Source organism: Gambusia affinis, linkage group LG18 (assembly GCF_019740435.1).
Source record: "Gambusia affinis linkage group LG18, SWU_Gaff_1.0, whole genome shotgun sequence".
Taxonomy (NCBI): Eukaryota; Metazoa; Chordata; class Actinopteri; order Cyprinodontiformes; family Poeciliidae; genus Gambusia; species Gambusia affinis.
In genome coordinates, this window is record NC_057885.1 from 20,145,812 (window position 1) to 20,168,778 (window position 22,967).

General features: G+C 37.1%; 1 protein-coding gene across 3 annotated transcripts; it reads left to right on the top strand.

The window, feature by feature from the left end:
- Positions 1 to 1,204: 1,204 nt before the first annotated feature.
- chrnb1 (cholinergic receptor, nicotinic, beta 1 (muscle)) lies at positions 1,205 to 22,688 on the top strand. Of its 3 annotated transcripts, XM_044098052.1 has the most exons (13): positions 1,205 to 1,305; positions 1,558 to 1,648; positions 1,790 to 1,836; positions 6,775 to 6,908; positions 8,745 to 8,789; positions 9,139 to 9,248; positions 12,487 to 12,595; positions 12,669 to 12,813; positions 13,060 to 13,245; positions 14,427 to 14,650; positions 17,738 to 17,916; positions 21,773 to 21,920; positions 22,030 to 22,688. In XM_044098052.1, the coding sequence occupies exons 4-13, from the start codon at positions 6,801 to 6,803 to the stop codon at positions 22,174 to 22,176; spliced, it is 1,401 nt and encodes a 466-aa protein (XP_043953987.1). In that variant the 5' UTR covers positions 1,205 to 1,305; positions 1,558 to 1,648; positions 1,790 to 1,836; positions 6,775 to 6,800; the 3' UTR covers positions 22,177 to 22,688. The 3 variants fall into 3 exon arrangements, with proteins under 3 accessions (XP_043953987.1, XP_043953986.1, XP_043953988.1); XM_044098051.1 differs by lacking the exons at positions 1,205 to 1,305; positions 1,558 to 1,648; positions 1,790 to 1,836 and adding an exon at positions 3,624 to 4,096; XM_044098053.1 differs by lacking the exons at positions 1,205 to 1,305; positions 1,558 to 1,648; positions 1,790 to 1,836 and adding an exon at positions 7,078 to 7,185 and having other exon boundaries at positions 6,834 to 6,908.
- The last annotated feature ends 279 nt before the right edge of the window (positions 22,689 to 22,967 follow it).

The window sequence follows — 22,967 nt, forward strand, 5'->3', positions numbered from 1 at the left end:
TTACTGGACAGGAGTTACCCAGTATTTACTCTTTGACCCCCTTTAACCACCTAATCTTCTTCTCACTATCCCAAACTCTCTGCATTTGCAATATGATCTGTATTTATTTCTATAATAACTTACACAAAGTCAACGGAGATGTGTTATTGGATATAATTGAATAAAACAAACTAATATATTTGTATGATTGTAACACTTGTCTCTGAAGATTTTTTTAAATGGGGAAGTTAATGGGATTATCATTCTGCAATAAAACCCACTGGTGATGTATTGCCACTGTTTATTGTAGTACTATGCAGTAAGTAGTACTTTCACCTGCCAGTTTTTCGTGATTCCATGACGGCAAACATTGAAATGAAATCAACAAATTCCTGAATTTTTAAGCATTTTTAAAACTGCAATTTAGGGACATTATAGATGGAGAAATAAAACAAGGAAATGTACATTTTGTCAAAACAAAAGTTTTGGTATTAACTTCAGAGATTTTCTTAATCAAAAAATCAGACAATGTCAGTTTGAAAAGTTGGAAAATTTTGCTTTTTGGACATTTTTGTAAAGTCAAAAAATTTTTTACTTTTCAAGCTACAAAATTTCCAACATTTCTGAGATTAATCTCAAAATTTCTGAAGAGTTTCCTATAAAAGATTTTGACTTCTGGAGAAATTTAGAAATGTCCTTGTTTTTTGTAGAAAATATTTGAATTTTCAAACAGAAATTTCTATATTTCTTGGTGGAAATTTACTACTCCCTTTTTTTGTTTGTTTTATATCTACAATGGCTTTAATACACCGTTGTATTTATGTGCTGATGCGTTATAAGTTTACGGCAAATCTACAAAAAAAATGTGTATATATATATATATATATATATATATATATAGATATATATATATATATATATATATATATATATATATATATATATATATATATATATACATATACATATATATGTTTAAAACATTGCGTTTCAGTGATGCTAACTCCCACCTGCAGGTGGCAGTGTTTCTTCTACTAACCTGTGATAACCGTGATTCGTCAAACAGAGTGACCTTCTTCATGAAATATAAACAGTAATGAAGTGGTGTCACATTTTAATTGTTTTAGGATTTAGCCTTTATGATTAATAAATGACTATGAGCCATTTCTCCCACTAGTGTTAGCCTCAAACATTTGGTTTGGTTGCATTTACCCAGAATGCCCTGCGCTGTAGTCCACTTCATGCTTTTGGAGCATTCTCCGGACCGCTTGTTATCCACATTCAAACCACAACAAAGTTCACTTCAACCGAGCAGAGACCGATACTGTAAGGGTTGTTTTGGTTCTTTACAATTTATTGCTTTATTTTAGGACGTAATGAGCATTTTTACTTAAATAAGAAATGTCTAATGTGTTTTAGGGTTATGGCTAGCTTGTTATTAGTTGTAAGTAACTACAAATTCTGGTTACTTTAACACAATTTTTGGGTAGTTATCCTAACCCAGTGTGTGATTACATTATTTAGAAGAAACAGTTTATTTTTTGAGCGATCTTTTTTTATTATTTTGCCGACCACCAGACACTCAGGTCGGGTGCCGCATTAGCTGACTGTGGAGATCTACGACTCGATTAGCAGCACATCCGGGTCTCAAAGTGCCCTCGATATCTGTGTGTGTTTGAAGCCACTACAACACAAAAAGCAATGCAAATATGCGATAAGGAGCCCCGTTTGGGTGGATGAGAAACACATTAGGAGGCAAGATAAGTCCTGAAAGCCGCTTTGTCAGTAAAGACCATTTACTTTCTTCCAGGACGGAAAGTGCAGCTTGCCACGGTTACCTGGATCCGATCCAAACAGGTTAGTGCTTACATTCACAACACTCTTTAAAGTTGACTTATATTACTTTAAAAGAATATGTATTTTTACATAATTGTTGAAACTGTTACTATGTTGTGACAATTTGGTATAAACAGAGTTTCCAAAAATTGTACTGAAGTAAGAGTAAAGATACTTTAACGTATTTTTACTGAAGTAAAAGTAAAAAGTAGCCGTCCAATAAATGACTCAAGTAAGACTAAAAAAGTATTTGTTAAAAGTTTACTGACGTGCAGAGTAACAGATCAAATAATAAAAAATAGATAATCAGATGGACCGAAATTAAAAGTTAAGTGGAAATTTTGGTATTTTAAGGGTGAAAATGACAATAATTCATATAAGTAACAAAATGAAGCAAAATAAAAGTTTTTCCAAATCAGTTTCTTTCACTAAAAAACTGATGAAAGTTGAACAAAAACTGCATGTGTGTCTGTGTCTGGAGAATATTTGGTTAAAACATGTTTGTTTTTCAATCAGTGGGAAGAAAATCCAGAAATTTTATTCAACTAAGAGTAGAAATACTTCATAATGAAATTACTCAACTAAAGGCAGAAAGTACAGCATAAAAAAAAATTTAAACAATCAAGCTCCTCTGCTTTCTCCAAGTGCTAATTAGAAACAACCAATCAGAGCCAGGAGGCGGATCTTAGCGCTGTCAATCAACCTCCCATTATCATGAATGCTAATGCCAATTAGCATGACCACTGACGATGTCCAATAAACATTTTTCCTGTAATGGTAAGCCGTTTCTCCTCCTTTAGCACATTTGTAAAGGCATGCACAATATTGATTGACAGCGCTAAGCCCCTCCTCCTGGCTTTGATTGGTTGTTTTTAGCAGTTCATGTCTTCAGACGGCAATAGTAGCTCAGTAACTAAGTGGAGGAGATTATAAAGAAAGTTTAACCAAATACATAACTTCAAACAATTACTTGTAATTTTGTTAATTAAGCTGAAATGATAATTTGTTGCAGGTAAAAAGTGTAATTTAAAGTGTGTTAAGTGAACCGTTTGTGATTTTGAGTCGTCTTCTCCCTCCTGACCACAGATGTGCTGAGTGACTCTGGCTGCCGGCTGTTAATAGTTACCTTCTTTCATAATTAAATTGGCCGTGGGCCAAATGGCACAAACAGCAGATCGTAAATTAAGGCTGAGTGGATCGGTGAAAGATGAGTGTTAGAGCAGAGTGGCGTGAAAAGATGAGTGTAGGAATGTGTTAAAAGCTGAGAGAGACGTTTCACTTCAAGAAGAAGAATAAAACCGCATCTGGCGGGTAAATCTGATCAACTCTGCTAGGAAAACAGACAGGTTGCTTCTGTGTTTCTGTAACTAACATTCATATTTTTATTATCCAAATAAAGTTTTTCAGGTATTTAGTTGAAATACAAATGTTCGATCAGATAATTCAGTCAAATGCAACTGACTACAGCGTTAGAGAGCGAATGGATGAATGAAGTTGCCATTTTTGGTGATTTCAGTTCTGCAACAAGTTGCTGAAGACATTTAAGTAAGGATTTAGGAACCATCAGATGATGAAGTAATGGGTAGGTAGAACGTTAACGGGTAGAAAAAGGAGAAAGAGTTATTTTGGGCTCAAATGAACTAATTTTATAAGAACAGGATTTTGTCACTTTCTGTCAAAGATGTTTCCTGAGTTTAATAACTTGCTTATTATAAAAACATAATTATAAAGAGTCAAATACATAATAAATGACATAATTCTACCTTATTTACAAATAAAAAAAATCTTCATATGCATCCACCAGGGCCACTTAAAAAGCATCCCAAGAACCACAAATGGCCCCCGCGCCACACTTTGGACACCTGTAAGTCAGACCAAAGGCAAAAATGTCCCTCAGGATGGTAAAGATTGCTGGATTTACTAATTTCCCAGTGGAAATCAGAGGCTAGTCTCTGGTTTGGTCATTGTACTGTTAAGTCTTCGCATTGTAAGGTGGTTTTGGTCCGACATGCCTGACCCACATAAGCTGGGAGCCCCTCCCTCCTCGGGGTAATCGGACACGACCAGTTGTCCAGGCGGGCCTGACTGACAGACAACAACAGCTCAAACCGGCCAAACCAAACTCGGCCTCAAAACGCTCCCCTCTGCCGGATCAGAAAGGAGGAAATCTAAATCTGAGGAGTTGGATTAACCAGTTTGAAGGTCCAAAGGTCCGCCATGGAAAACCTGCTGAGCAAGTTGCTGCTAGCATGTTGCTTATTCAGCCTGAGCGCGTTAGGAGGTAAGGCGCATCACAGAACGTACTCAAACCGGAGCTGTGTGGTCAAGATATAATTTATATAGAGATCAAAACAAAAAGTCTGGAATAATGTTGTTGCTCTACTGTAGTTGATTTCACAGAAAATCTAAAATACCAGACATATTCTGATTAAAAACATCCAAAAGATTTATTTGGTCTTCAGTCCCAAACTTCTTCTCACCTTCAAAATAAAAGTAGCGTCAACTTCTGACCCTGACAACCAACAGCAGAAGAATATAAGTAATGATAATAAACCACAACTTTGCCTGAAACTACTAAAAATATTAAATGGTAACATTGTTTTAACTTTAGGGCAAGTACTGTATAAATATCTTTCAGTTTTACTAAATTAACATTTTAGTTTATAAAGCTGTAATGGAGGTGGACTTGCTACTAACCACACGCTAACTCAAACATGCTAAGGTGTTCATTTGTTTAGCTAGGTGCACAAAAATGATAGCAGGTTGACTCTAGCTGTGTCTTGATTGCAAATGTCCACAAAACTTTGTCTACTTGTTGAAAAAACACAATTTCTTAATTGAGGTGTTTCCATTAAGTAAATGCATTTAGAATCACATGTGAATAAGTTTGAATAAGTTAATAAAAATATCCACTAACTACTTCCTGTTGTCGTTTTCTCTGTAGTTTCCACCAGTAGTAACAGCCAGGTGTTGATCACGTGACTCATTTGGTTTGAAAAAATGTTTCTGTGGCAGTTTAGTGAAATAATTTCATCCTGACACCAAAACATTTTATTCTGAACTGGCCTATTTCCATTTAGCAGTTTTATTTTAAAATTTTGCAATTATATGATCAATGGAAATACATGGAGCTAAATTGGGGCCATAAAGTTTGTAAAAAAAAAAAAAAAAAAATTAAACAAAAAAAAATTTAAATTGGAAAAACGTATTTAAACTGAATAAAATAAAATTTAAAATCAAGATTTGAAACGGAATTTTTTAAAATTAAAATAAAAATTGAAAATAAAAAATTGAGACTCACAAAAATAAAGATCTGAAACTGCAAAAAAATGTTTAATAAAAACCTGAAAATAAGATCTGAAACTGAAAAAACTATTTGAAACAAAAATTAAAACAGAAACCAGAGAACTGAAATTGAAAAAACATTTTTAAACTAAAAAATTAAAATTTTAAACTGAAAAAAGTGAAATAAAAATAAAAACTGTAAGAAAAGATTTGAAACTGATTATTTTTTTTTTAAACTAAAAATTAAACTAAAAAATAAAGATTTGAAACTGAAAAAAATGTTGAAAACTAGTTTTAAGATTTATGACGGCGTCCATTAAACCAGCTAACAGAGAAACCATACTGATGTAATCTCCATCTGAAGGCTTTTCCTTGCAGAAATCAATAATTTTTTACAATGAAACGGAGTAAAACTCTTCTGACAGTCACGTTTAAATCAAACTTCTGCTGCCAGTTTTTAATTGATGCCCAACGCCTCTTTCAGCTTAAAGAGCTACAAAAAAGTGAAACGCTTTATGTGAATCCTCACTACAGAAACCAGGGCTTGTTTTCTGTTTTAAAAACTGGAGTTCTGGTTGTTGTTTTGCATCTAGTCATGGTATTTCTGCGTTAAGCGGCCAGTCAGAACCTCCCTCTGTCTCCAAGCAGCATCGCCTCCCTGTGTCTCGCTAATAGCGGCGCCTTGCTGGGTGATTGTTGTCATTTATTCCTGTCAGGTCAGATTGTGCTGCAGCCACAGCGAAGCCAAACGTGATGGATGCCACGTCACCAGTGCCACTGATTATAAATGCTCCTAACCTTCCAACACCAAGGAGGAAATGGGGACGAGAAATTCAGTTTAAAGGGAAGAAATGTGGTTTTAATAGCGCAGCACTGAAGTCGTCAAAGATCCTTCAGTCTAAAATTACGGCACAGGATTTAAAGACAAATTATCAACTATTTTGAGTTTTTAAAGATCTGACTTTTTTTCTCTGAGTATTGGAAGGAGTTCTCCATTAGTTATGCACTAAAGGTTTTTGTTAAATGTTCTACGATAAATTGACAGTTAAGTTGGGTTATTTTAATTTCTCTTAAAGCTGCAGTATGTAACTTTCATTTAAAAAATGTTTGCTGAAACTGCCTCCATGTTGTTACAGATAATCTGTGAAGAAAATTGGCTTCTCTGCCTTCTCCCAGTGCTAATTAGCAACAACCAATCAGAGCCAGGAGGCGGGTCTTAGCGCTGTCGCTCACCCATTTGCTTTCTGCTATGGTACAGCTAGTTGGGAATGCTACGGCTAGTTAGCATAGCCACATTTGATTGCAGTTAAGCAGTTTTTCTGTAACAGTAAGTTGTTTCTGCATCAATTTCACATTTAGCAACACGTTCATGAGGATGAGTGGCAGCGCTAAGACCCGCCTCCTGGCTCTAATTGGCTCCAATTGGCTGTTTTTGGTTGGGAGTGGTTCATTTCTGCAGGGAAGAGGTGGGGGAGATTGATCTTTTCACAGATTGTCAGCATGGTGGCAGTTTAATAAATATGTAAAAAAGTAAAGCATTTTTATAAAAGTTACATACCACGGTTTAAAGTTGTCTTCTCTCCTGGTAACCGTTGATTCTTTTAACTCTGTTTTTCTTGTGTTTTCCTTCATGTTCTCCTTTCCATGATGTTTTCTGCTCTTTGTGCTGTTGAGGCGCTGTGGAGGCAGAGCAGGCCTTGATGAAGAAAGTCTTCACTGATTACAACCTGAAGGTCCGGCCGGCTCGCACCCCCGAAGAGAGGGTGGTGGTCCGCGTGGGGATGATCCTCTCCTCCTTCGTTGGGCTGGTGAGCAAATGTTTTACCTTTCCTTTCCTGTTAGGTTCATTAGAAAACTTTTCTCTTAATGTACAGACTGTGTAGCTACATCACTGTCCTCAGTCTTGGCTGTTTTTAGAAGCACTTGAGAAACAAATGGAAGTATAAAAACATACAAAATATGAATTTTACTTAACAGATCCCCGTTAAATTGAAAGTGTCACGGCTTTTGGTAACTAAACCTTCATAACATCGATGTAGACGCCAGGATACACAGCAGCTGAAGCTCCTGTTACCTCCAGTCAAGGTCAGCCTGCGTCCTTAAAGGAACGGGACTCTTTTGGCTCTGAAGGGACTCTGTGTTGGAAAGAGAGACGCTTGTTGGTCCACAGGCGATCAGCTGGAGGTGAACTGGAACAGGAAGTGTCCGTAATGGCAGAAATGTGTTTGGGGTTTCAGAGCCCCGCTCTCCTCCGATGTCGCTCCAGCTGTCTTGCTAACATTCCTGTTAGTGTTTTAAATAGCAGGTCAGGCTCAGAAAGTTAGAGATCATTTCAGCTTCAGCTCACTCTTTTAATAATATTTTTAAAACTATCAATATTATGATGTTTTGGACTTTTATTGTGCTTGTCTGATGACAACAAGCACATTCTGCTCTGCAAGCAGAACCTTTTCAGCTGCATTCAAACACTATTTATTTATTTTTAACTTAGATTTTTGTTGGATCTGTTGCAGTTTTTCATGTTCTAGACGCCACAGTGAAAGTTTTTAACTTGTTGTTTTACAACTTTCTACATTTATATAATGGATTAATTTAGTTCATATGCACATAAGTGACTTTCTCCATTTATTTTCATATAGAAACCACAAACTTTCCTTTGTTTTAGGGGTTTTTGGTGTGATTGACCAACATATATATGGAGACTCGATCATGCCACATTCCAATAAATAAATAACTTTTTAAATAATGTTTTAAATGTGTAAATACAGGAATCATTTATTAAAATATAGAATTAATTATGTGTGTCTCAGTCAAATATATTGATTCCATTTTAAAAACTACATATTATTTCATGTTTCTGTGCTGACACCTTTCAACCGTAATGGGCGGGACTACGGGACACCCTGACATCTGATTGGCTGCTTCAAACAACAAGTCAAGTCAACTTCCTGCTAAGTTTGTTATGACTCTGAGGTCAATATTTGTTTTTGTAAACGCTCCCATAATTTCACCGAATGTTGAACTCAAAACAGAAGACATTGCCAAACAGGTTTTTTTTATTTTTATTGGTTTTTGTCTTAAAGGTGCAGTACGCAACTTTTATAAAAAAAGTTTTTTTTTGCGTGTTTGTTTAAACTGTCGGCATGTTGTGACAGTATAACATGAGACAGATTATCTGTGAAATTATCTCTATCCTCCATTTATTAGTGTCTAAAAACACCAAAACAACCAATCAGAGCCAGGAGGCAGGTCTTAGCGCTGTCAATCATCCTCATTTACTCACTGCTAAATGTGCTAATAGCGGAGAAACAACTTATTGTTACAGGAAAACTGTTTATCTGCTGTCATTTGTGGATATGCTAACTAACCTTAGCATTCACAAGGACTTATCTTGCTGCAGCGTATTAAGGATTGTGATTGACAGCGCTAAGCCCCGCCTCTTTGCGCTGATTGTTTCTAGATAGCACTGGGGATTCAATTCATGTGTCTCATTCCAAACTGTCATGACATAATGACAGTTTCAACAAATACATAAAAAGATATTTTTAATAACAGTTACGTACTTGGCAGAGAATCTGAAATGTTTCAGATTATTATTATTATTATTAATTATTATTAACGTGCTGTTTCATATTTCCTTTCAGAATATGAAAAATGAGGTAATGAGCACCGTTGTTGTCATGAATCTGGTAAGTTTATTTGCAGTTCAGCTCTGTTTGTTGGTCCAGAACCGCTGAAGTTTCTGGATCTGATCATATTTTACGGTTGTTTCCATATTCAGCTCAGAACAGAACAGTTGGAGTTCAGTAGGCAGAATTAAAGCGTATGCAAATACTGTTATTTTTATGCAAATGCAAGGAAACTCATCCCTGAGGACGCAAATTAAAGTGGCGGCAAAATGAGAAGAGGGAAAAAAAGTGATGAAGTGACAAAATACTTCACATTTGTACTGAATGGGCAAAGTTTCTGCCTGCTGTTTCCTTTTTTTTTTTTGCTGTTTCTATTTTTCTAAGAATCCAAAACTTTCTGTTCTCACAGGAGTGGACAGATTATCGGCTCACCTGGAAACCCAAGCAGCACGATGGGATTGAGGTGCTGCGCGTCCCGTCTGGGAAGGTGTGGCTTCCTGACATCGTTCTCATCAATAAGTAAGTAGATCAATTTTATATATGTACTTTGGTATAAATATAAGATGGACATGATGATTTTTGCAACTTTTTCTTTTCAATTTTCTTCTGACATGTGACTGATAAATTAATTTATTATAATAATGTTTGCAAAGTTGCCAGACGTTGCCTAGCAGAGGTGATGTCATAACAGAAACACCAAATTTGGACATTAATGAAGAACCAAAAGGACAATCCCAAAAGAAATCAGAGATACAAAAAGGCTCCAGATCAAATCTGAGTTTATAAGGTGGAGATGTAAATGGTAATATGTCCAATTAGGAGAAAATCAGGTGAAATTTCAAGGAGCAGCCGTTTGGAGACCTAGCTAACCAGCACCCTACCCAGAGATCTAAAGGTTTCCTGTAGAGAGCCGATGGCAAACATGAACAAAACCGTTCATGTTCATGACGATAAAACGCTGTCAGATTGGACTGAACGATATAAAAAAATCCTCCAAAGGCGATAATCCGGATATCAGGAGGAATAGATGCGTATCACTCTGGGATCTTTAGCCTTTTTGGAAACGTTTCTAGTGTCTATTGTGAATCAAACCTTAAAAAAATAAAATAAAATCAAGCAAATAAAGTAGCTCAATATTTATTTTAGACAAAAAACTTGAAAGAGATTTCTATTTGGATCATTGTAGATCATAAATAGTAAATTTCCTCCAAAAATTCAGGAATTTTGTGACTAATCTCAGAAATTTGACATTTGAAATTCTGATTTAAAATATGTTTGTCTTTCTTTTTTTCTTTTTAGGAAATTTCTGATGTTAATCTAAAAATCCGACTTTTTTTCTAGCAAATTTCATCATTTTTCCTAGAAGTTTTTAGTTTTTTGGTAAAAAAACAAAACAAAAAGTTACGTATTTTTCCCACAACGGCCCAAATGCACTGTAGTAGATTTTGCATGTTTGCACTATTAAAATAAACCCATCTAGTTTTCAGTTTCTTTAGAGCTCGATTGAATAAATTTATTTTCAGCAATAAGAACAGGATTTGGATCAAATTCTTTCAAAATGCTCGCCATGTTTAGCCAAGAATAAAAGCTGATTTTGGTGCAACAAAGTTGGCTTTTCGGTAAAAAGCTTTGTATAAACTTGGCTACAAAAACAAATACATTTTGTTGTACTTTCATTTTCCTGTGTAAGAAAATTACATTGGTAATATTTTTTTAAAAATCTGATTACAAATTAAAAGTCCCCATCTGCCTCTAAAGGCCAAATTTGTAACAATTTTGAATTGCAGTTTGGGGGGCCTCACAAAATCAGCCCAAAGGCAACGATTTGGACACCAGTGCACTGCAGCATTCATTCAGTGAATAAAACTGCAAGAGAATGCATCAAATTAGAGACTCAAAGAGCAGAAAGAGGAGGCTTTATGTTCCCCGTATCCCAACACATGTGCATGCCCCCATTAACACCGCTGTAACTGTCCCCACTGCTCCATTTATCAACACTTTATAGGCAATTAAGCCTATAACTGGGCTGATGGCGCCGTTCAGCAACTTCAGCACACAAGGCCTTCATTTGGAACATCAACACACAAATATCTGCATCAACACAAGCCTGTGTGTGCTTCCCAATATGGCTGATCAATACTGCTCATTTCAACTGCGCTGTCATAGATAGTAGGATTTTATTTGGGCTAACATAAAGTCTGCTCAATTACCTGTATCATAAAAGCCTAAAACTGTGTACTGTGAGAAGGTTAAATCAGTCTCTGATTAGCTTGACGTCTCAGTTGTGAGTTTATCTGCCAGGAAAGCTTTGTGTACATGATCCAACGTTGGCCGGCCTGTCTGCTTAGCTAATGTTTGCTCTTTACTTCTTATGCCACATAAAATGTTGTGATGTTGGGTCAGAATGAGGCTACAGCCAACAGGAAACTCAGAAACAAGTTTGCAACAAAGAAACTGAAATCTTCTTTAACCATGTTGCTGAAGCTTTATTTTATGTTAATTAACCACAAGAGGAATATCTACATATTCAGGATGTAGAAAGTGGTGAAAACAAAGAACTAATGTGGTTATTTATTATTTTAACAATCCCTTTTTTCTTATCTTGTTTTTACGTTTCAGTAGAGTAGCTGAGAAAAATCAGAAAAATATTTCTCTCGTGTGAGTCAAGGTTATTATAGCAAGACAAGCTCAAGCTAACTGGTATTCAGATCCAAGCTAATTGCTCAGTAAAGTCAAAGCTAATCAAAATCACTAAGAGTTGAACAAACAGTGAAAAAGAGCGAGAATAAAACATACTCAGTTCATTTTTAATAACTGCTTTGATAAAAAATTAAACAGCTAACCAGGATTAAGCTAACCACTGCTCAGACTGAAGCTATTAGCGTCCCAGAGAGAAGCTAATATCTAATTTAAGAAATGATAACAGTTAATCAAAATTAATCTAACAGCTACATGAAGTTTAGTTAAAAGCAACAAAAAGTCGGGCGTGCTGTGGTGGCGTAGGGGATACCGCGACCCACGTTTGGAGGCCTTGAGTCCTCGACGCGGCTGTCGCAGGTTCGATTCCCAGACCCGGCAACATTTGCAGCATGTCTTCCCCCTTTCCTGCCAGCCTACAAGAGCCCACAAAAGACCCCCTGGAGGGGAGAAAAAATAATTAAAAAAACAACAAAAAGTCATGCCAGTCACGAAAAGGAGCAACATGGACTAAGTTAACAACTAGGCAGAGCTAAGCTCACTAGTGCTCAGTAATAAGGCTAATGGCTAATTAAAGTTAGTCAAAGTTAATCTAAAAGCAACAAACAGTCATGCTAGTCATGGAAAGGCATAATAGGGACTAAGCTAGCCAGATTTAAGCTAACTAGTCTGCAGACTGAAGCTAACAGCTAATTAAATAAACGCTAACAGCTAATTAAAGTTAATCTTACATCCACATAAAGTTAAGCTACTAGTCATTTGAAACAGGAACTAAGCTAACAGCTAGCCAGAGTTAAGCTAACCAGTGTGCAGACCGAAGCTAACAGCTAATTAAATAAATGCTAACAGCTAATTAAAGTTAATCTTACATCCACAAAAAGTTAAGCTACTAGTCATTAGAAACAGGAACTAAGCTAACAGCTAGCCAGATTTAAGCTAACCACTTTCCTGAACCTTCCATGTTGGTTCACAATTGCAAATCACTTTGAATAAAAGCATCAAATAAACGTAACAAAAGATGTAAAAGCAGTAAATGTTTTGCTTGTGTCTCTGTTTGCAGTAATGACGGCGTGTTCGACGTTGCCCTTCAGGTCCACGTTCAGGTTTACAGTAACGGCAGGGTAACATGGACGCCCCCCGCTCTCTACTGCAGCTCCTGTGCAGTCAAGGTGGGAGGACATTTTTTTCCTCTTCCTGTTGTTTTCCCTTCAGTTTGTTCACTCACACACTGATTTTCTCCAGGTTACATATTTCCCGTTTGACTGGCAGAACTGCACCATGCAGTTTCGCTCTTACACGTACGATTCGACGGAGATTGACCTGCAGTATGCGAGAGACTCGAAAGGCAAGGAGATCAAGGAGATCCAGTTGGATGGAGGCTTCAGTGGTGAGCTTCAATATGTTCTCCTATGAATTAATGTATCAATAGTAATTGTTTCATCAATATTAATGAATTATTGACTTAAAACCAGCTCATATGTTTTGTTGAAAAGGTATTTGTCAGTTTCTTCTTATTTCAAGTATCCTAGGAACTAGACCAAAAATACTTGGTAATATTTTGTATTTTTGCAGTGTATTGAAGATTACCAAGGTGTCTGTGAATTAAAATGTTCCTGTTTTAATGTTTCTTGAGAGAGCGGCGAGTGGTACATCAGACACAAGCCAAGCAGGAAGAACATGAACGGCGACACATACGAGGACATGACTTTCTACCTGATCATAGAGAGAAAACCTCTCTACTACATCATCAACATCATCATTCCCTGCATCCTCATCACAATCATTGCCATTTTCAACTTCTACCTGCCTCCCGATGCAGGTAAACACTTTTTACTCTTAAATACTTTGGCTAATGGAGAAATTCAAGGTCAACTCAATGATTACAAGAAAGTCCAATGGCAGCAAATTGGTTTTCACCAAACATGACCCAACATCTCTACGTAAGGAGTTTTCAGGCCTAAAGTCAGGTAGATTTAGTTTGATTGGGGACCAAAATTGCAACACTTGTTCCATTTTTCAGCTGCTGTGGATCTTTTTCACAAACATTGGGTTTAAGTGATGCTAATTCCCACCTGCAGGTTAACTTGATGTCAAAATAAAGGTCACACCTTTTGTACACATTGCAAAACACGTAGTTCTGAAAAAAATTAAAAAATAAAGAAATATTTCCCCTACAATGAAACAAAACAACTTAGGTACAAAGTGAACTCTAACAGTTTCATGGTGTTTTGACACCTGATGGTCCGTTAGATGCAGTTTGATTGCAGATCAAAGTTGTAACATTTATCACATTTTCTGCTGCTGAGGTTTGTTTTCTCACTGTTTTGTTTCAAATTAACCAAATTAATTGAATAACCTGTTCATCTCCTCACCTGTGGTGGCGCTGCACAAAAAAAACACTTAAGGAAATTATGTGAAAACCTCTGAAGAAGACACTGAGACACTTCATGAAATGCAAATAAAAATAAAATACCGTCAGAATATAGCTGTTGTAGGATTTCTCTTTTGTCTTTGTTAAAAGACCGTACGTCATTTCTCCCTCAAACAGCGCTAGGCTAGCATGTTTGTTTTGGCTGTATTTACCCAGAATACCCTGTGTTGTAGTCCACTTCCTGCTTTTGGAGCGGTCTCCAGTCCACTTGGTGTTCACATATGCACTGGAACTGGACCAAAGTTCACTTTAACCAGAGACTGAGGTTTGTAAACCGACCAAAGTTTGATTCACCGGACTTTCTAGGTAAACAAACTGGAGTTTGATTAAAGCGGACCAATCATAGCAAGTCTTCTGTCCAATGGACACTAATTCAGAATGACAGACTTCAAATTGGTTGGTTATGTCTCTTAACAGACTTATACAACAACTGAAGCTCCTGCTTTTATTGAGGTAGACCTACCAATGATCATCATGAATCAACCACCAACTTAATTTTTCACACAGCTTTTCTTTTACTGACTCTGGGATTGAACTACCTGATGCTCAACTGTTTCCATTTCTGCCAGGAGAGAAGATGGGTCTGTCCATCAACGTGCTGCTCACCCTGACTGTGTTCCTGCTGCTGCTGGCCGATAAGATCCCAGAGACCTCGCTGGGCGTCCCCATCATCGTCAACTACATCATGTTCACCATGATCTTGGTCACCTGCTCCGTCATCCTGAGCGTGGTCGTCCTCAACCTGCACCACCGCTCCCCCAACACCCACATGATGCCCATGTGGATACGCAAGGTCAGCTTTGCAGACGCAGGAGCATCAAGCCGAACTGGGGATTTAGAAACTGTCACAATCTAGACACAACCAGCTATACTTGAATTCTATAAATTTGTATTCTAATTAGATTGCTTTCACACCTGGCAGCCTGGTAGATTCAGTTCAATTGGGGATTGAAATTGCAACATTTTTTACATTTTCAGCTGCTGTGTTTCGCTTTCTCTCTCTATTGTGTCAAATGAACCAAACTCTTTGAAAAACTTGTTCCCCTCCTCACCTGTGGGGGCACTACACCAAAAACCACTGAAGGAAATGACACTAAAACCTCTGAAGACACTGATAGCAACTTTGTTCTACAATTTCCTGTTCCAGTAGACAGAATTGGGTTTAATTTAGCATTAATCTGTGAGGAGGCAGCGATTGTTGGATTAAAGCAGAGTCGCCAAAGTAAATGTCATCCTGTACCATTAACCCCCATCAGCTGCTGCTGCCCTCACTCTACATTATGTGAAGCTAATTACGGCTCTTTACATCGGACTGCCACGCTTTTCAGGGTACGCTGGCCTGAGATTGTACCTCAGTACTTGCATTCAGGTGATTTACACGGCCTAATGGAGTTTAGCTGGAAGAGATGACCTTTATATGTTCAACTTGTTCCAGTCCTGCTCCCCAGAAGATCACTGGGTTCATAAAATGATGGAGGAAGTAAACTTCTGCACAACGGAAAGCACGTTTATATTTGTTTGAGGCTTCATTAGAGATAGAAATCCCAGTTCTGACAATTAAAATAAATATTTCTATTCACTGCATATAAAAATTATTATTTTTCTCACTTTCTGACATAAATCAGGCTAAAAGTTTCTTGTTTAAAACCCAAAATGTTTCTGTTTGCTAAATCCCAGGATATTGAGAGATTTATTATTATTCTTTTCTTCAAAGTCACTATGATTGCTCAACCTTTAAACAATTTGTAAAAAGCTAAAGTTTTAAAGTTTATTTTTATATCTTCTTATACTGAGAAACTTTCTCATTAAAACAAGAAAGTTTGTCATTTGAACAAGTTTCTTTTCTTGTTTCAGCAGAAAACTTTGTTATAATGAATTATCTTAACTTAGCTAATGCTTTAACATTTCCAAATATTGTTGGTTTTTAGTCCTTCCAGATTTTTTTTACTTTAATTTTATTTTTGCAATCAAAATTTGAGATTTTTTTGGTGGGTTTTTTTTGTTTGTTTTTGTTTTTAAATTTTTCAAAAAGTTTGGCAATATTCTGGAGGGACAAAAAAAAAAGAACAATTTGTAGAAATGTTAAAGCATCAGCTAAGAAGTTAAAGTTTGGACACAAATAGTTCGTCTGAATGGAAAATTATCCAAAAATACCATTAAATTAGTTAGAAAGTTGCTAACGGACAATAATGTTGAAGTTATAGACTCTTTTTAATTTGTAGGAAACTCTTAACATGTCAAATTAGAAATTATTTTCTATGTCTGGAACAGAAAAGCTTATTGGAGTTTAATATGTAATAATACATTTATAACATCAATTAGGAAATATTTCCAGTTCTGAATTAACAAAACTCATCTGTTTTATTATGAAAAATGAAATAAATTATGACTTTACATTCATATCTGAGGTCAAAACTTTTAATTAATTAAATATCATCTTTAGGCCTGTCACAATAACAAATAGTTCCAGATTTCATTGTGATAAACGATAATATTGTTGTTTTCAATTAGCATAATGGAAATAATGGCAAAATAAAGTTAGAACAGATTCTCAAAAACTTTAAATCCTCATAAAAATTTAGCACTGAAACTGTAAGCCATTTTCAATATCCAAAATAAATGCACTAAACAGAAACAACAAATAAATTATGAAGTCTCTGCAAACAAAATTGTCCTTCAAAAAATGTTTAGTTGAGACCAAAACACCAAACTGAAGAGTTTTTGGTAGAAAAATGAAAATGACAAATCATACCAATGGAAATTATTGGGTTTGTTTTAATTTATCATGCGATTAATTGCTTTATTGATTATTGTGACAGGCCTAATCATTTGTCAGTTGATTTTTATCAAGTCCCATAAGCCCATGAATGTCAGATGAGTTATTTAAAAAGCATCTTAAAGCTCATCAAACAGAGGAGAAATGAGACGATTAAACGTTTATTATATTGATCAAGGCCGACGTTTTTCTGTATGATGTGCTATTTTATCACTGAGTGCCCTGCTAGTTCTTTAAAAGGCAAATATTCATTGTCCCACATTGATCCACCAAACTGTACATTTGAATTTAACAGCAGAAACTTGGGTGTTGCCCAACGTGAGTCCTGCTCAAAGTGCCTCTTTGGAAAATCCAGAGGAATTTGTTATTTTTATTTCTCAAACCAGCATGAATTACAAAGCAATGGTTTCTAATCCAACGTTTCTGAACGGATGTGTTGCTGCTAATTTACACAATAAATTGAAAATGGTAATTTGTCCAGAGAGAGCAAGGAAAATAGAAGAAATTAGCCAGGAGACCTAACCAACCAGCACCCTGCACAGGGATTTAAAAGCTCAGTCATCTGTAATTATTGAGCCAAATGTGACAAAAATTGTTTTTCATAAAACTAAAACTTAGAGCTGCTAATGATTATTTAAGGAACTGATTGTTCTCATGATTAATCAATTAATTGAATAATAAAAAGGTAAACTGTGCAGTTTTTTCATTTAAGACTTTTAGATATACATTAAAATAAACAATTCAATTCCATTACTTTAACATTTTGGAATATAAAACTTAAAAAAATTTTTTTGCATTTCACAAAATATAATGGATTGGTGGCCTCAGTTTTTGAGTAAGAAATTGCTGAATTTTTATTAAACAAACAAAAGTATAGTAAGGGCCACAAATGGCCCCCGGGCCGCAGTTTGAACACCCCTGCTGTAAGATAAAAACACTTGGAATATATTAACAGACTATAGATACAACAGAAATTGATTTTAAAAAAATAAGATAATATCTTTAGTGTGAAGCATAAATAATCTAGTTAGTAAGAAAAATACATTTGTATCACCATAATCTGTCAGATTATGTCTTTGCCCTTCACCCTCCGTCTCCACCCAGATCTTCATCCACATGCTGCCTCCTTACCTCTACATGATGCGTCCCAAAGTGGAGACGCCGCTTTCCCTCGAGATGATTCCCCGCAGGGAGAAGCAGACGGTGATGACCATCAACAAAGCCGCCGACGAGTATTTCATCCGCAAACCGGACTTGTCCATCCTGTTCCCCAAGCCCAACAGGTGAGCATCAAGAGTCGCTACCAAACTGGATAAAACCAGCTGGGTGCTGAAGAAACAGCTTGATTTGGAATTAAACTGGTTCAAACGCAGGCAGACATGTGAAATATTTTATGTACAAGGAGCTAGCGGATTCCAGAGGGCGATCACCGATCTCCCAAAATTAAGGAAAACGGCACCAATAAATCGGTAAATCTCTAAAAATATACTTTTTTACAAATTTGTTGAAATGTGTGAAAAGACACAGGTAATCTGACAAAATTCAAGCTCCTTTGCCTTCTCCCAGTCCCCCCAGCACAAACTAGAAACAACCAATCAAAACCAGGAGGCGGGTCTGAGCGCTGTCAATCACACTCGTGTGCACGCCTGCTGGCTGTGAGCTACAGCTTCTCCCCGTCATCACAGGTTTCACAGATTCCCTCGGTGTCTAGCATTAGTTTGGAGATCGGTACATCCTGACATTCATCTGGGCAGAGAACCCAAAAATTACACTCAGGTAAGAGTAACAATACTTCAAGTAAAAGTAAAAAGTACTTATTGAAATTACTCAATTAGAGTAAAAGAGTATTTAGTAACTGATCAAATTATGAATCATTTAATATTTAAAAATTACATCTTCAGGCAGACCAAAATATAAACTTAAGTGGAAATTTATGGGGGGTTTTTTCCCCACCAGGGGGTCTTTTGTGGGCTCTAGTGTCCCTTATATGACAGTAGGCTGACAGGAGAGGGGGGGAAGACATGCGGCAAATGTCATCGGGTCCGGGAATCGAACCTGCGACGGCCGCGTCGAGGACTCAAGGCCTCCATACGTGGATCGTGCTACCCCTTACGCCACCGCAGCACGCCCCAATTTATGGTATTTTAAAGACCAAAATGACAATAATTCATATAAGTAACAAAATTAACAAAATCAGACAAAATAATTTTTCTAAATCAGTTTCTTTGTATAAAAAAACGGCAGAAACTTCATCAAAACCTGCAGGTGTGTCTGCATGCTAATGTCTGGTGAATTTTTGTTTAAATCGTGTTTATTCTTCACTCAGTGGGAAGAAGATCCAGAAATTTTACTCAAGAGAAGAAATACTTCATAATCAAAATACTCAAGTAAAAATACTCCTAAGAGGTTTCTTTTTTTTTTTCCAAAATAAAAAGTGAATGTAGTTGAGTAAATGTAAATGTAAATAAAAAGTGAATGTAGTTGAGTAAATGTAACTAGTTACTCCCAGACTCTCAATCCCTGCTTCATGTTTTTCCCACTAAACTCTCCAAACTGTCCCCGCAGAGCGTCTGTCCTCCGTGAGAAGTAAAATATGTCTGGAGGGAAAAGAACAGCCGCTGAAATAATAATGACCCGCACAAATTGACTCTGACACAGGAGAGCGGGAAGATGTGTGTCTCAGTAAAAGGAGGGGCGGTTGTGTCAGAACAATCTGATGAGACAGCGGTATCCCGGTCGGCCATATATACACTCACATGCACCTTTCTAATTGGTTTAGTGGATGTCTTGGCACCAGACGGGGCCAGTTTTCCTTAAAATTAATCTCCTGAATAGTAATTTTCTTCTTGCTGATGAAGTGCGAGTCTGAGTCGTAAAAGACGGAGAGCACGGAAGGGGTTGAAGGGTCAAATGGTATCTGCTCTCCATCCTTTCCCCGCTCTCTGTTCCCGTCTACCTGATGGAGCTTCACCTGTCTGAGGTCACAGCCTGCTCACCTGCCGCGCTCAGAGAGCTGTGATGGCAGCTCTGCATCGTAAACTCAACGTTTCATGAGCAGAATACCAAGCAGCTGGTCGGGATCCTCCGACTGCTGCATGCAGCTACAGAGCAACACTGCCCTCTGGTGGACGGCGTCTGCAGTGGCATAAAACTTCTGTTTATTACAGAACAAAAACAAAAAATTATTTTAAAAATAAAATAATTTTTGAATTATTTTATTTTTTAATAAAATAGTTTATTTATTTTTAATAATAAAAATAATGATTATGATTATAAATGGAATATGAGCCATTTAATAATAAATTATTATTTATTTTATCAAGAAATTATTATAAATAGGAATACTTTGAATTATTATGACAAAGTCTTAGGACCAGGCTAAGAAAAACAAAACAAATGAGAATTAATTCATAATATTTCAAGAATAAAGCCAGGAAATTACCAAAATGAACATGCAATATTATGAGAATAAATCATAGTATTGAGAGAATGAGGTCATAATATTTCAGGAATAAAGTTGTAGTATTTTGAGATTAAAGTCGGAATATTTTGAGAATCAATTCATAATATTTAAAAAATTAAGTCAGAAAATTACCGGAATAAAGGTATAATATTATGAGAATAAAGTCATCGTAATACTAGAATGAAGTCATAAATTTACCAGAGTAAAGAAATTATTTATTTATATATACACACACATGGAATATTTTTAGTTTTTGGCAAAACTTGTACTTATTCTGTTTCTTGTTTTATTCACAATTTCCCATTGTAGATATGCAGTTGTTAACCACATGTTCAGGGCTACAAAATGCTATTTGAAATGCAGTTTTGTTTTCATTTTGTGTTAAATTTGTATTTCTGCGTACTTTGTTGGTAAAAATGTGAGTATTTTGTGGAACCTGGTCATATTTTCTGTTTATTGTGATAATCTTTAACATTTTGGTTGAGTGTAGAAGCTGTGGTTGCGTTTTGTGCTTCAGCTCTCGGCCTGGTCTTCCTTTTTCCATATAATTTAATGTCACTGGGAGGGAAAGAAAGTTTGAATTACCGTGGCTGTGAACATTTCTCAGTGGCAGCTCTGCAAGGCGGCCTCGGAGCGTTTCCCTGGCTTCCCCCAGCGGCTCCTGGCACCGGCTGATGGTTGGTAACTGAGGGAAACAAGTAAACACTGAAACATTCACACATTCTCACCTAGAGATTCTGGGCGGTCAGCAGCGGCTCCCACAGCGGGACCGGAGCTCCTGACCTTCCCTTTATTCCTCTGACTGGCAGAAGAGAGGAAGCCAGACGTATTGACTGATTCCCAGTTTTGCAGATTTTAATTTGCGTTTGGACCTGGGCTAGATCTGCAACCCAATGTGTGTTTCTGCAGTTTGGAAATATAAATGGTACTTTTTTGGGATATATTTTATTTATAGTTTCAGTTGTGTGTGGTTTTTATTTATTTTATTCATTGTCTTATTTTGGATATCTAAAATATTGTACAAAAATAAAACCCAGCCAGTTTAATGATTTTTGGTGTCTGGAATATGAGCCATTTCTCAAACCTGTGGAATGTAACATGACAAATCAGCAGGCCTTATGCTGTTGCCTAGCAACGCCGGTGAAGCCCAGCCTGTTACCTGGCAACTCAAGTAGAACTCCAGCATTGCATGTGCTGTACAATGGCTGCTGGAAAAGACACGTATTTTGTTGACGTACCATCCAGACACCACTTGCTGCAGTCTTGCTGATTGTGCAGGAGGTTCCTCTTCTGCTTTTCAAAGATGCAGGGTTGTATAATTGCACGTCTGTTTGCAGCCATTTTTATGTGCTGCAAACAGCACTAGAAAATGAGTTTGTGGGGCACGGCCAAAAACAGATTGTTTAGATTAAAGCGACAAGACGCCCTAAAACAACTCAAGATTAGCAGAACTGATCAGACTAAAATCTCATCATCTAAGAATTATGTGCGAAAAATGTAATGAGAATGTTGTATACAGGCCAAAGTCCTATCCTAACCCGTTAAAGGAAGCGTTATGGGTAAACAAACCCTGCAACAAACTTCCTGTTATGAACTCTACATTCATCCAGATGTTCTCTGGATCTCTGACTCATTTTTAGCATCTGTAAAACGCCGTTATGTCATTTGCTCTGCAGGTTCCATCCAGAGGGTCTTTGCACCGATTTGAAGAAGTTCATTGACGGCCCAAGCTCCTACCTCACTCTGCCTGACGAGCTCAAGTCGGCCATCGACGCCATCACGTACATCGCTGAGGCTCTGCAGGCTGAGAAAGACTACGAAGCGGTGAGTTTTCCTGTCCTCTGGTTACCCAATCAAAGATCCCTGCAGACTAATCCTAATGTTCTCTGGTTTCTATTTTCTCTGCCTTTTCTAAATCCCTCTCTGTCGACAGCTGAAAGAGGACTGGCAGTTTGTGGCCATGGTGGTGGACCGCATGTTCCTCTGGATCTTCGTCGTCTTCACCACTGTGGGCACTCTGGCCATTTTTGCCGACGCCAGTTTCAATCACACGCCCACAGATCCCTTCAAATTAGCCTGAAACGGTTTGGTGTTCCTTTAGGAGAATGATGGAGAGCATTCTCCCACAAGCGTCAACAGAAAAATATAAGTAGTGTTGGCCCGAACTTGGTAATCCCTTGGTGTCGGTTATTGCTTGGACTGTAACAACCCGTCTAAATTTAGCATAATCCATGACACATATTATGCTACGATGTGACGTTGGTGTTTTTAAAGCATTTTAGCTGCAGATATGTCAACATGCTGTTAGCACATAAACACCATGAAAAAGCAGCTGCTGTAATAAGCTGGCTAGTTGCCTTTGAGAGAGCGTGGCACATGCCTGGGGGATTTTTCTGCAGCCAAAGCAATCCTATTTGTGCTTTAGACACTGGTGTATAGGCTAATCTTGTGTCGGAGTCCAGAACATCAGTGTCCTCCGTGTCTCACTTTGTCAGGGGACACGAGGACGCCACGTGTCCTTTATGGTACATACATAGCTGCAACTGTGCTTTTGTTTTTGTCGTTTCAATAAAGATCTGAGGGGAGGATATATATCAAAGGCTCCATCTGTTGTCAGAATGCTTCAACACTGCGCATCACCTGCCCATTCAGCTAATATTAGACCAATTAGTAGGTCTAATAATAGGCGGTGGTTACTCCACATCGGGTTTCTCCTGATATGTTCCTCATATCTATTAGCTATTTTATCAATTCCCCAAACAGAAAAACTGAATTTAATAAGGGAAGTGTTGAATCCACACTATTTATTACAAATGTTTATACAGAATACAACTATAATTTGAAAAGGTGCAGTTTTATTGTAGAGCATCT